This window comes from Culex pipiens, chromosome 2 (assembly GCF_016801865.2).
Source record: "Culex pipiens pallens isolate TS chromosome 2, TS_CPP_V2, whole genome shotgun sequence".
Lineage (NCBI taxonomy): Eukaryota > Metazoa > Arthropoda > Insecta > Diptera > Culicidae > Culex > Culex pipiens.
Window position 1 is genome coordinate 119,700,575 of NC_068938.1, and position 13,834 is coordinate 119,714,408.

The 13,834-nt window shown below is 39.6% G+C and overlaps 1 protein-coding gene across 15 annotated transcripts in view; it reads right to left on the reverse strand.

Moving 5' to 3' along the window:
* The window catches only part of LOC120424112 (unconventional myosin-XVIIIa), a 108,011-nt gene that overhangs the window by 21,841 nt on the left and 72,336 nt on the right, over positions 1-13,834 (reverse strand). For 14 of the 15 annotated variants that reach the window (XR_005606325.2, XR_005606326.2, XR_005606327.2 and 11 more), the window contains 2 exons: positions 8,412-8,546; positions 7,957-8,184 (listed from right to left, as the gene is read on the reverse strand). Coding sequence is in view for 12 of the 15 variants with exons in the window: in XM_039588148.2 (XP_039444082.1) it covers positions 7,957-8,184; positions 8,412-8,546 (363 nt within the window). In the remaining 3 variants the exon portion in view is untranslated. Of the gene's footprint in view, positions 1-7,956; positions 8,185-8,411; positions 8,547-10,868; positions 11,782-13,834 lie in introns of all 15 variants that reach the window. The other variant, XM_039588143.2, reaches the window with a different exon arrangement.

A 13,834-nucleotide genomic window follows, 5' to 3' on the forward strand; every position in this document is an offset into this window, starting at 1 on the left:
TTTTTCAAGTTCTATCTGCTTTTACTTTTTCTTCAGAACACATTTGTTTTGTCAAAAATGTGTTGGGATAGGTTGGCCAAAAGGCCAACTAAAAAACAAAACGAAAAATACTTTGCGAAAATTCCATGAAAATATTTTTCCGCATACAATTTTCTAATCCCTAATATTCGGAAGAGTTTACAGATCAACCAATACTAAAAAAATGTAGAAAATCAGTAATTGAACATAACGATACGCTTTCATCACAATTTTGAAAGCTTTTCTTGTGATCCTCCGAATGATGTTTCTGAAGAATGCGTGGACATTTGAAATCCACAAATTCGAAACACTTTTTGCTTACAGATGTAAATAAACTTTGGTTCTCTCCAGAAGTGCATTATTTTACAAAATAATGACTTTTTTGTAACCAGCCAGCTCCCTGCTGGCAAGAGGATGGACGACAATAAAACAAGCAATTAGACTACACAAACGAACTAAAATACATGTTTATTGGACGAGAGCACAACTGATTATGACCATACAAAACAAGTTAAAAGCTTCTTGTTGTTGTTCATGCAGTGGCGGCATCGGGCAGAACTGTCAGCTATCACTGTCAGTGTCGAGCCGCATGGTTATGTTGGTGTGGTAGTTCTGTGTGACTACCAACCAGTGTTGCTAGTCACAACATCTCCCCTCGAAGATTCGATGGTCCAGATCGCACCGGAACAAGGTTAATGATGACCACAAGAACGATGAGGTGCGATGACCATCGAGCAATGCTGGGACACCGACGGATACTCGCTGAAGATCGTCGATGACTCTGTTCCGTGCTCTGGTTACGTGCACGCCATGGCACGTGGGACGTTGAAAACTGCACGTGCACATCTTGACATTGGAAATCTTACCAAGTAAAGTTGGTTTCCACGACTGCTGCGATGACCGTGCGCTGCCCCTTTCCCCTCCGATTTTGTTTGCGACGATCCTGAGAGAGCACAATACTTGCGTGGGCGGCGGCCAAGGAGATGGAAGATTGCTCAACGACTTGGAGTTCGGTGCGATCGCCCACAGTCCTCGACAGTCGATACAACGACGAGGGGAGCCACACGCGAAGGCTACAACCATTTCTTGCTGGTGAATGATGTTGAAACCGGTTGTGACGGTCTGGATAGCTAATGTTTTTGCGGGTTTGGGCCAAAACTGCTGACCGAAACTGTCCTTACCGTCATCTCCAGGACGCTGGCGAGGTCCTTCAGAGACACTGACGAGCTTTCGGCGATCGTGACCGTCGCTGGTGACGTCACGAGCTGACCCACCTTCGGCTTCGGATTCAGCTGCAGGACATCCGACTTGTTGCGAGGTGTGTTGACACTGCAGTCTCTTGCAGTCTTCCTGATGTGGGCCATCCAAGGTCCTTTTGCTTGGGCAGAATCACGGTGCGGCGAATCACCTGGCGCGGTCGCCGTTACCTCAAACTGTTGCTATTTGACCTCTTGCGCTGGATGGACAGAGGGCGATGGCACGGCGGCCATTACGTTTTCCGGTGCCGATGCTGCTGCCTGCGAAAACACTTGACGAAGCTGCTGTTGGATGTGCTGCTGCTGCTGTGTGATTTGCGTCATCACCTTTGTACAGCGAACTAGCATCTCGTGGAAGTTGCGCAGCTGTTGATCGGGACTTGCTTGGGCTCCAGGTGCTTGAACTGTCCTAGCTGGTTGTCCGATGGATCCTGGGCCTCCCGGGTGAAAATTGCACGGTACCTTGATCACGACCGGGCCGACGGGTGAGAAACCGGACATCGGCTTTTGCTGACCGGGGATCACTTGGTCACCGTGAGCGGGGCCAGTCAACGGCGGGTTGACATGTTGTTGGCCGAAGAGCGATGGCTGCCGGTCGATGCATCCTGGGCCGACGGGAAAATGGCCGTCCATTGGCCGCTGAAGATCGGGCACTTCGAAGCCACCGCGGGGGTAATCAATCAGTGGGATCGATTGCATCTCCTCTCCTCTTGCGCGCGGGTGAATTCCTCCGGTGATTAATCACTGCGGGACACACGCGGAGAAACGACACGACTCGTCGCCACTTTTGTAACCAGCCAGCTCCCTGCTGGCAAGAGGATGGACGACAATAAAACAAGCAATTAGACTACACAAACGAACTAAAATACATGTTTATTGGACGAGAGCACAACTGATTATGACCATACAAAACAAGTTAAAAGCTTCTTGTTGTTGTTCATGCAGTGGCGGCATCGGGCAGAACTGTCAGCTATCACTGTCAGTGTCGAGCCGCATGGTTATGTTGGTGTGGTAGTTCTGTGTGACTACCAACCAGTGTTGCTAGTCACAACAGACTTCGAGCGCTGGAACCAATGAAACTCAAGCTTTGTTTAGCATTAATGAATTGTAGGCAGGCAGTGCGTGGCCGAATGGTTACGCTGTCCACTTTGTAAGCGGATGATTCTGGGTTCGATTCCCATCTGCTGCAACCTTCCATCGGATGAGGAAGTAAAATGTCGGTCCCGGCATTTTCCCCCTTGGATGTTAGGCCGTTAAGTCATTCCAGGTGTAGGAGTCGTCTCCATGCCATAAGTACAAACAACACACCAAACCAAACCTACTCCGGTGGAATCGCTGGCGGCGGTTGGACTCGCAATCCGAAGGTCGTCAGTTCAAACACTGGGGTGGAAGGTTCCTTGGAGTAGAAAGAGGTTTGGGTGCTCTCCCCATTCAAGCCTTCGGACTCCTAGGTTCGAGCAGAAACTTGCAATAGAGACCACAAAAGACCCAGGGGTCGTTAATGTGGATGGATTGATTTTTTTCAATTGTAGGTGAAATTACAATCAAATTTAGTTGATTCACAATTGTAAAGGTACAGTACTGGGGGTACTGAACTGTTGAATTTTTATTTAACTAAAATGAGTCAACATTTTACTCTACAAATTATTTTTTTCGAGAAATCTTTACTCATAGCCTTTTTTTACTGTGAACAGACATGGACCACTGCGACACTTGCATATCTATTGTAGTATGAGCTATTCTCAGGTTTTCTGTTTTTGCTGCTGTTTACAGCCTGCCGAACGATCATCTTCCGTAGCGCTATTGTTTTGAGCGAAACAGTATTGACGAAATATTCGAGCAGTTGTCCCCTCTCATACCCTAAATCAATCCCACAATTAGGTTTTACGCCGACTCGATTTTGAGGTTAAAAATTTGAGAGCTTGGCTGCACTGTTTACATTTTTTGCACGTGTGTCTCTGTAAAAATGTATGTGCGTGTGCGCTCGTGGCGTCACGCTGTAAAACCTAATGCCATGCCACACAAGAGACCGGTCCGAGGACGTGGAGATGAGAGAGATTGAGGGGAAACTTCGTGTATTTTTGACCCATCTAGAGATCGTTACCGATCATATCTTCAGCTCGAATTTTGCCTGAGTGCATGTGACCGAGTCGAAGGTAACATTTGAAGCTCTTCTCTGCGTATATCATAGGTACTAGCGATCTTGCTTTGCATTAGTATAAGTGCATGACTCCGTGCCACTAAAACCAAAACAATAACAAACGAACAATGGACCGTGCCACGAAAACCAAAACATAAACAATGTCAGTGACCGTGGAGTGAGAGAGTCAGAGATAACGATTTTGACAACCGCACTACTACACACTCAATCGCGAGTACCTTAGGTAGAAAGCCATGTATTGTTACAGAGTTCTTCAACGCCAAGACTCAGTCGCCAACAGATCGTCCGAGAGATTGGATGGGATGGGTCTAGGGGAGGCTTGGGACTTGACAAAGTCAATTCCCGCAGCAGCCAAAATCCCCCAACGACCGCCACCTTCCCCTTTTGCCTCGCCAGATGGGCTTCAAGCCATCGACCTTCCGCCTACAAAGCGAAACCCGCACCACTACACCACGGGAGCACGGCAAACTACTCATAGCTTTAAGGGAGAGATAAATTTGCCAAGCCAAGTTTTTCTCAGTTTAATATGTACCAATCCATAACAAAATCCTAAGTAGTTCTATGTAATCCTAAGATTAAAAGCTTAGTTCTTTCATTCAATTCAGTCCTGCAATGGACGTCAAGTCAAATTTGAGCATTTTTTGCATCTTTCCTCAGTGAGGACAATTTCCAGAATTAACAACAATAATCAATGGCGTCTTTGCAAAGAAAATGACGATTTTGCCTTTTTCAAATCAAAGTGGACTACACTAATATTCACTTGCTATGCGCGAACGCGTTTTTCGTACAACGTCGCCTTTTGCCGACGCAGGGTATTTTTAAAACTTGGCCCAACTCGCGCATACTAATTATCGCGTCCCATTCAGCTGTGAACGACGAAATCCTCCTCCTCGTCGTCGTCGTCATCGTCGTTTCTATAGCATGCTTAATGCAGAAAGTGGTTGATGAAAGTGTGAGCATCGCCGGCCAAAGAGAGGGAGAGAATACGCAATCGGAATAAAAACAGGTGGCGAAATTTTATGAACAGCGAGATGGCCACTAATCTGCCACCGACGACCGGCGCTTGAACGAACAGTGGCCCAGCCCCGACCCCAAACCACCTGAATGTGCTGGGTGGGTGGATGATGGGGGCGATGTGCAATATTTATATGTATACATCGGACTAGAGCGTCCAATTTCCCGGGGTTACAAAATTCCCGGGAAACGGGAAATTTTCAACAAATTTCCCGGGAAATCCCGGGAATTCCCGGGAAATTTGAAATTTTACGAAAATTATTCTTATCCTGTTTCTGATTAATCTTTTGCAACGAAATTGTATAGAACAGCAACTTTAATGGTCAAAATGAGTGAGAGGATCAATAAATGGCTTGACTGCTTGTAAAAAATCATGCAACTTTGAGAAAATATATAAACTTTCTAATTTTTAAATCTTTTAAATCGTCCAAAATGAAAGAAAATATGATTAGTATTTATGTTGAGAAGGATTTTTTTAAATCAAAGTGTTGGGACAGTGAAAATCTATGCTCCACAACCATAAAATAAAATAAAAAAAACCAAAAAATTCAACTTGTGAATAAATAAATAATCATTGAATTTACCTTGAAAATCTAATTCCTAGCGCTTTTTAACTTTAAATACTATTTTTCAACTAGGAAATTTGATACGAAGTTGTTTTTTAATGGTTTTTCATGGTTTTATGATATGATTTTAGTTATATGGTATTCAGCCTAATAAATCAATTATATTAAAATAATTTTGAGTATTTGAAAGTGGTTGAAATTCAACGATATTTTTTCTTATATAAATAAATTTATAACTTCAATCAAAATTTTCTCACACAAACCTTTTTTAAAAATTTAATTATATCAGTTCAATTTCCATCCAACATGTTCAAGGTAAAAAAAGTCAAACAAATCTCAATGTTGATATTGGCCGGAAGATGTACATATCTTATTTTCAAATGATATTACAAAAAAAAAAATGAAAAAAGGTTGTCAAAAATAAAATAGTTAATATTCATTCAATAACAGCTTAACTGTTGTTGCCCAACATATAAGCAACCAATATTCCTAGTGGTGAATACTTCAGAAATAAATATTATCTGAATTAAACCTTGACATGAAATTTACAGACAATCTGATTTGTTCAATATGAATCAGGTTCTCCAATTATTATTTTTTGTATAATTTCAAAACATTGGTGCCAAAAAGGTAGGAAAGTGTATACTTCTGCTTGTATTTCGGGAATTCCCGGGAAATTCACAAATTTCCCGGGAAACGGGAAATATTTTTATCCGGGAAATCCCGGGAATTCCCGGGAAATTTTTTCCCGGGACGGGAAATTGGACGCTCTACATCGGACAGGTGTGCTAGAAGCGCCACGATCAGCTGTTTCGTGTTTTGAGCATTCAATGAGAGAGTGCGGGACAATGAAACCCAAAAGTGAGCAAAATGCAAAGCAAACAACATGTGGCCAATTTTCAAAACAAGTTTTGAGCAATTCTGTTGGATTTGATAACGATTAATTTTAAGAATTTTTAAAACGCCATGCGTATCAATCCACGTGCTTGCTAAAATTACATTCGCGTATTGCACTTCCGTACTCATCTTATATGATTCACGCATTAATATACGCACTAGATTTTATATACCTAGACAGTAAAAAAAAATGTCTAACAAGCCTAACCCCTTTTTTATACTTGTGATCAAAATTTGTTATAACTTTTTTCATACAATTTGCCGATGCTCCGGAATTGGGTAGCCAAAGTGTCAATTAGTTAGCGTATAAACCTTTTTTGGGCTTATACGAACCCAATGCAGTAAAATGCGAACGGATCCGTTGTTCCGTATTGAAATGATTCGCGTTCGAACAAAACCGCATGGAAAAAAACAAAAGTCCTCGGATCGAGCTCAAAATTTTTCTGGGGGTTTCCTGGCCGAAATAATTAAACCCGTATTTTTTTGTTTGACCATTAGGGTGACCTACGGCGTGTTAGGGTGGTCTAAAAAATGGCAATTTTCGTCGATTTTCGCAAAAAAACACTTTTTTCGAAAAATCATAACTCCTCGCCATTTTAACCGATTTCAATTGTCTTATACGCAAATGAAAGGTGATAAGTTGGCTTTTCAAAGAAAAATAGTAAGAAGTTTCAAAAATCTAGCCTAACATATGAAAAGGGCGTATGAAACTTTGAAATGCCATTTTGACGGTGTCAGGACCTATGTCTGGAAATATTTTTATCGGATTCCCCGGACATTTTTATATAACATACTAAAAAATGGGAGGAGTTGATTAACAGGATTTCCAGATATGATTTTTTGAAAATAAAATCCGTGTTTTTTGACGCGCCGCCCGCAAAAACCAGAGAATGACGAAATCGGGCAAAATCGACTTTTTTCACTAAAACTTCGATAACTTCAAAATAGCAGTGATGACCTGTACATGTCTGGGTACCAAAAGTTGCGTCTTTTAATTACGAAAATTTTGGTACCCAAACATCTATAGGTCATCGCTGAAATTTTAAAGTTATCGCAGTTTTAGTGAAAAACGTTGTTTTTTTTGCCAATTTCGTCATTCTCCGGTTTTTGCGCGCGGCGCGTCGAAAAACTCAGTTTTTATCTTCAAAAAATCATACCTTGGAATCCTGTTAATGAACTCCTCCCATTTTTTGATATGTTACGTAAAAATGTCCGAGAATTCCGATAAAAATATTTCCAGACATAGGTTCTTTGGTCCAGGCACCGTCAAAACGGCATTTTAAAGTTTCATAGACCTTACATAAAAGTCCTGCATATTTCACACTTACTACACTGTCCAAATTGAAAATTTGACTATTTTAGCAAATCATGTAGGGAAACTATACGCTTTTTTCAGCCTATTTCTATTATCGGCCTATCAGCACTTTGATCATGAATTGCATCTTTCATAAAGTGTTTCATAAAGTGTTTTTGCTTGTTCCAAAGTAATAAATAGCTCAAATATAAGTGAGCAAGCAACTCTTCATTGCATTGTTGATACATCTGAAAATGTTGATTTAATAGCGGAAAAAGGCAAAAGTGATGAGAATTGGTTGGACGGTTTCGAGTGATTAAAATGGGTATATTTCCCCTATTCCGAGAAAAACGCGTTTTAGTGTTAGTCACCAATAGTTTGGTTCTCTAGTTGACCTTACTTTTTTGATTATAAAAACAAATCCAAACATAACAAACACATAGCTACAGGAGAGCAAATAGTGATTGGTTGCCTTTTCCATATTAGTAAAACAAGTTTAATTCACAAGGGGCACCACTTGAAATAAGTGTAGCACAACACATGTGATCAATGATTAACAATGACGTTAGATTTATGAACAGCAACTGTTGAGCTGTTTATTTCAAGTTTCGTTGTATAAATATTTGATACAATTAATTTTTAATTAGATAAAAATATCACTTATCCAACTTGGCAACTTGGTAACAGATACGAAGCAATTTGATCGAAAATAAACCACTAATAACTTTTTCAAAAACATTTAGTACTTACTCTCGATTCTAGCTTGGAGTTTTCCGTTTTGAGACTGTTGCGTTCTCCTTCCACTTTTTCCAGCTTGGATTTCAGCACCTGTAACTCAGTGGTCGCGATCTTTAGCTGCTCCTCGGTACGATGCACGTTCAACAAAGGCGTAACCCTTACTAACAGTCGCCACCAGGGCCATTCACGGACTTTCATGAAGGCTCGTACGTTACGTTGGATGCATTTGACCGCGAGTTCCTACGAAGGAGTCGAGAGATAAACGAGAGGTCAAAACAACAACAAAAAAGCCGAAATTTAATACAATTCAATTGTGGGTGCGAAATAGTAAAGCAGAATCGTCAAGTCCAAGATCATCGCGAGGTAGCTGCTATAACTATTAGTAGCAATCATGTCGACCGACCGACATATCCACGCGACGTGATTTTGAAGATGATCGTCGCGTGATGGCATAACGAAAGAGTTACCTGAACACGCCGCTGCGCTAACCGTTTCCTAGCCAGATGGCCACGGCAGTACGACTGCAGTTGAATGATACGATCGGACAGCAACTCATCGCGTTTGGCCTCTAACTGGTTCAGCACACCCGATCGGAACAGAACCTGTGTAATAAAAGGCATGGGGTTACAATACTATTGCAGGATTTTCTTTAAGGATCATTCTGTTGTGTAGCGTTTAGTAAAAAAAGAGTATTAAATGAAGTCTTCAACGATTTTAATGTTTCCTCACATAGTTAAACTAGACAGTCAAATGTTTATAGGTAGGTAGTTAAAATAATTCGCTGAATTTTAACAAGCTATTAATATCACAACCGAATTTTATTTCCTGGGTTTAAATTCTACTTTCAAGAATAATTTACATTTATCTCAGCTTTAACATTTTATTTAATAATTGCAGAGGAGAAAGTCAGTAAAATATTATAAGGACCATTTTTACACACTTCATAGGGATTGGCCGAAAAATTTATTAGTTGCAACGAGATGCTTATGGGTCATTCCAAAGGTTGAAAAAAAATCTTTTTTGCAATTCCGCTGTGAAACTGTCAACATTTCCTGTCCTTCTGGATAAATAAAACAGACTACTTTTCCCTACCAATAATAACAGAATGGAAAATTAATACCTTTCAATACCAGTGCTGAAAAGTTCTTGTTTACAGCACTGAAAAGTTGAACTTTTCAACACTTGTAACATTTTTCAATTTTTTTTACGTTTTATTTGCTTAACACATGGATGACTGACATAAAATTTCATTCAAAAAGCGTTTTTAAGAATTGCAAAAAATGTTGTAAGTAACCTGTTGCAAAACATTTTTTTCTGCACTCGTCGTATACCTCTATGGATAATATATGACTCGTGCTGAAAAAATCTGATTGCTTTTTAGTAGTTTATGCAACAAGTTGCAAAAAGACGTTTTTTTCAGCACGAGTCGTACATTTATCCAACGAGGTTCACCGATTTGGATAAATACGACGAGTGCTGAAAAAATCAAGTTTTGCAACGAGTTCCATACATCATTTTTTGCAATTCCGAAAAACACCCATTGAGTGAAATTTTATGTCAAATTTTGATGTATTTAGTCAATAAATCGTTTAAATCAAAAAAATGTTGAAAAGTGTTACTTTTCGAAACAAGTGCTGAAAAGTTCAACTTTTCAGCACCCATTTCAGTGCAACACTTTGAAAATAAATGCTGAATTATTTTTAAAAGTGTTGCTATTCGATTCTGTTATTTTTGGTACAGAAAAGTAGGCTATTTCGTCGTTCAAAAATGACAGGAAAAGTAAGTAATTTCACGACGGAACTGCAAAAATGCACTTGTTTAACTAGGAATCAACGGAAAGTACATAAGTTTAAAACGGGAACTGTAAAAAGACCTACATAAAAAATGCTGCACAAATTGTCACTCTGATTTTTTTTGTTATATCAAATGAAAGCTTTTCTGTCAAAATATTCATAACACACGGTCAATGTGTGTAACTGTCATTCGCTTAAAGGCCCCAGGCGCAAAAATAGCAAGCTGAAAAACGCAAGAAAAGTTTTCATGTAGAAGCAGCCTGCACTTTAACGCGATTGTTCTATCTTGTCGTATGTCGCTTTCCAGCATAGCGACTCGTTTTAATGTTTGGTCTGGAATAAATAAAACTGAACGCATTATAAAATATTTGAAGCAACCCGAGGAAAGAGCGCATAAGCATTTTGACAGCTAGAACTATTTTGCAAATTTCGAGACAACAGGAAACTTTTTCACGAAGCTACCTTCAAACGCAATGGGTTTTGACAACTAGTTACCTATTGTCTCGTAATTTGCGAAAAAATTCTAGCTGTCAAAATGCTTATGCGTCCTTTTCTCGTGTTGCTCTAGAATTAAAAAACACTTTTTATTGAGCTGACAGCTGAGGAATTAAAAGCTGCACAACTCAATTTAGAACAATTTATTGTGAAAACTTAACAACAAGTTCCACACAGCCTGATGGGTGGGACAAGTTTCACCCTGCGTTTGTCTTGACTTGCGTCTGCCTGTGTGGATCAATCGGACCGCGCACTGGACTCACAATCCAGAGGTCGCTGGTTCGAATCCCGAGGCGGACGCAAAAAAATTCTAAGTGTAAATATAGGTATTCGGTGCCCTCTCCCCGTGCCATACCTTCACACTTAGGAGACCCGGGAGGCGGAGTCTTGTCGCAAAAAGAACGATACACACCTGTGGAATCGTTGACGAAACCGCAAGGTTTAAGAGGGCCACATTATAAGGTGTTACGTCGATTCCGTTTGCTGTTTTGCATATGGGACTCTCATGCGAACGCGCGCTCAGTGCTACGATTACAAAACATATTCCAAAACTTTCATAAGCTTAGCTCTATCCCAAGTCGACATTGAAAGCTCACTCTCTATTAGATAACATCGTATCCCCTTGCCGATGATTACCTCCGTATCGCACCGCGGCGGCACTATCTGATCACAGGAAGTAGCAGCATTTTTATCAATAACAACATCCTCTTCTGCCACTGGGGATGATGCTGCTGTTGCTGCAATCAATTCGCCGCCAACATGCGTCGTCGTCAGTTTCGCGTCACATTTGTTGTTGAACAATTTCTTCGGCTCACCGCTAATGGCCACTTTGGCACTGTTATCGCCGACATCACTATTGCTATTGCTATTGCACAACTCGTAGAGGTGATTGGCACGGATCGTTGGGGTGCTGTCACCACTATTTTCCGCGCCACTTTTCTTGCAATTCTGCTCGAATATCTCCAGCAGACTTTCGGTTAGCTTCCCCGGGATCGGTTTCAGGTTTTCTTCGTGCTCGTTGTTTTCATTTGAAATATGACCGGAATCGTCACTGCAATCACTTTGATATGTTTCTTCTTTCTCACTGGTAGCACCAGCAGCACTTACAGCATTTTTCTGATTCACTACACATTTCAAATGATCAATCACGCGTTCCTCTTCCCCGTCGTATTCTTCCTCATCACCGTCTTCTTCCTCTTCACCTTCACGATCTTCCCGTTTCCGATATGGATCCACGCAAGGCAGTAACAACAACTCGTCAGCAACATTCTTCTCGTCATCATATCGTTGCTGCTGCTGCTGCTCCTGGATCAGATCGCAATCATCAACTGGGGGTGGTAACGGAGACGGAGGAACCACAATAACCGTTGTTGTAGTTACGGTTGGTGCGGCCGGTACAACAGGACTGGACGCCGCAACTACCGGTGGGGTAATTGCGCCCGGTGTCACCGATAGGGGAATTATCGTAGGAGTAAACTCTTCCTGTCTGGCGGACAACTTCACTGCCACCAAGGCGAGTTCTTCTTCCGCGTGTTTGCTCACATTTATCCTGAATGAAACAAACGACGACCGTCATAATTGTGGTGACCGAATTGTTCAAAAGTTGTTGTGTGATGTGCGAAATGCATTTAGATTTTTTATTGCGTGTTTTAACCAATCGAGAAATTAAAAGTGAGAGTGTGTGCAACATGGAGTTAAACTTTCTGTGCAGTTGCTGTGAAGGTTCCCATGGCACTTCGAAAAGTTTAACTCCATGTTGCACGCACACACTCTCACTTTTAATTTCTCGATTCTCTGGATTTAACAAAATCTTTTGTGCAGCTGTATCATACAACCTGTATGGTACAATTCAATTCATGTTTATTTTTGTACTTACAGTTTGTAATATAATTTGTTTATAATAAAACTAGTGTACTGTTTTGGAGATCCTTTCATCCACAGCGGAATCAAATATCATTAGATATTATTTGATTGCTAAACTTATTTTACACTTAGTTAGTAAAACTTCCAACTGTTGTGGGATGATTCAGCATTAATTATTTTTTACTTAAAAAAAAATCTAGGGTACTTCATCAAGTTTTTAGTAAATAGAAAATTAGTAGAGCAGCGGTCCCATGTAAACAGAGAATCGATCACAAAATTGGACTGGAGGTTCCCTGGTTGGAATAATCAAACCTTAAATTTTAGATAGGCAAAATGTTATGATAGGAGGTGGTAGAGTAGGCCAAATACTACCAAAAACAAACATAAACTATGCAAGATAAATCGTCAGTTGTGTGCTATCTTTTGACAACGACCATTTAGTACTTTTCGAGAAAATCGATTTTTAAAGTTTGTGGTAAATAATTTCAAAACTATGAATGATAGAGCCAAACTTTTTGAAGCAATCGGTTCGTATACTATCGCTTAACAAACGCTTTAAGTTTCAACTAATTTGGTTACACCAGTTAAAAGATACAGTAAATAATGTAAACAAAAATCTGAAAAGCACGTGTCACAAGTGTGCCTTGAAAGTAAATTTTGCTACGTGTCACAAGTGTGCACAGAATTCCCATACAAACTAAAACAAGCTTATATATATAAAGCTCAAATCAATGGTTTAATCAACTTAAGCAGTATATTTTTATAAACAAAAGGTTACATTGCCTTTGGAAAGTATGTGTGTACATAAATTTGTGAAAAACAAGAAAAATTTTCCACATTTTCCAACAACATGTATGACGTGTCACAAGTGTGCACAATCATTTTGATGATAAATTGGTCTATGTCACAAGTGTGTATTGCGATATCCGGGAAACGGAAGCGAGTTTCCAAAATCGAGTTAAAGCATCTTGTGGTGTTAGTTAAGTATAGCAAAACGTCATCATTAACTCATTTTCGACCAAAATGGTCTATGTCACAAGATAGCACACAGCTGACGAAATGCAGATTAAAATACTAAAAATGAAACAACAACAAAAAAATAAAACAAGAGAAGTAAAGTTTTTCGTAGAACAGAAGTTGCTCGAAATGACCTCCTAAACACGGGAAAAATATAAATTTTCGAAAAAAAATATAGGCAGTAAAGGGTTAATCTAGCCTTATGTTTCAAAAAACTATCTTACGTGAAATTTATCGAAAAATCATAATGCATATTTTCACAAGATTGACATTATATTTGCCACCCTCATTGAGGAAAGGTTATAATATAGAATCACTTATTCTTTATGAAGAAAATCACGACTAACATTCCAAAATAACGAAATATCTAAAAAAAACTTTATTTAATTAAATAACATTTATTTTTAATTTTAACTCGTAATATTTTTCAGCTAAACATGTTATCAATAAACATTTATGGACGTTAGTATGACATTGTTTAATAATTTAATAAAAAAAGAAATTCAAATTGAGATTGGATCAAAGTGATTTTTTAAGGTTTTGCAATTTCTCAGGTTCTTTTGAATCAAACTTAAATCTTTTTACAGGGTTGTGTAGAGAACATTTTAAGAGAACTTTGGTGAAAAAATCACGTTCCTAGAACAAATCCTGTCCATTTTAAAACTGCTTTGTAATAACTCCTCAAAACATTTTGCTGTCTTCAGCAAAAATGTGTAATTTTA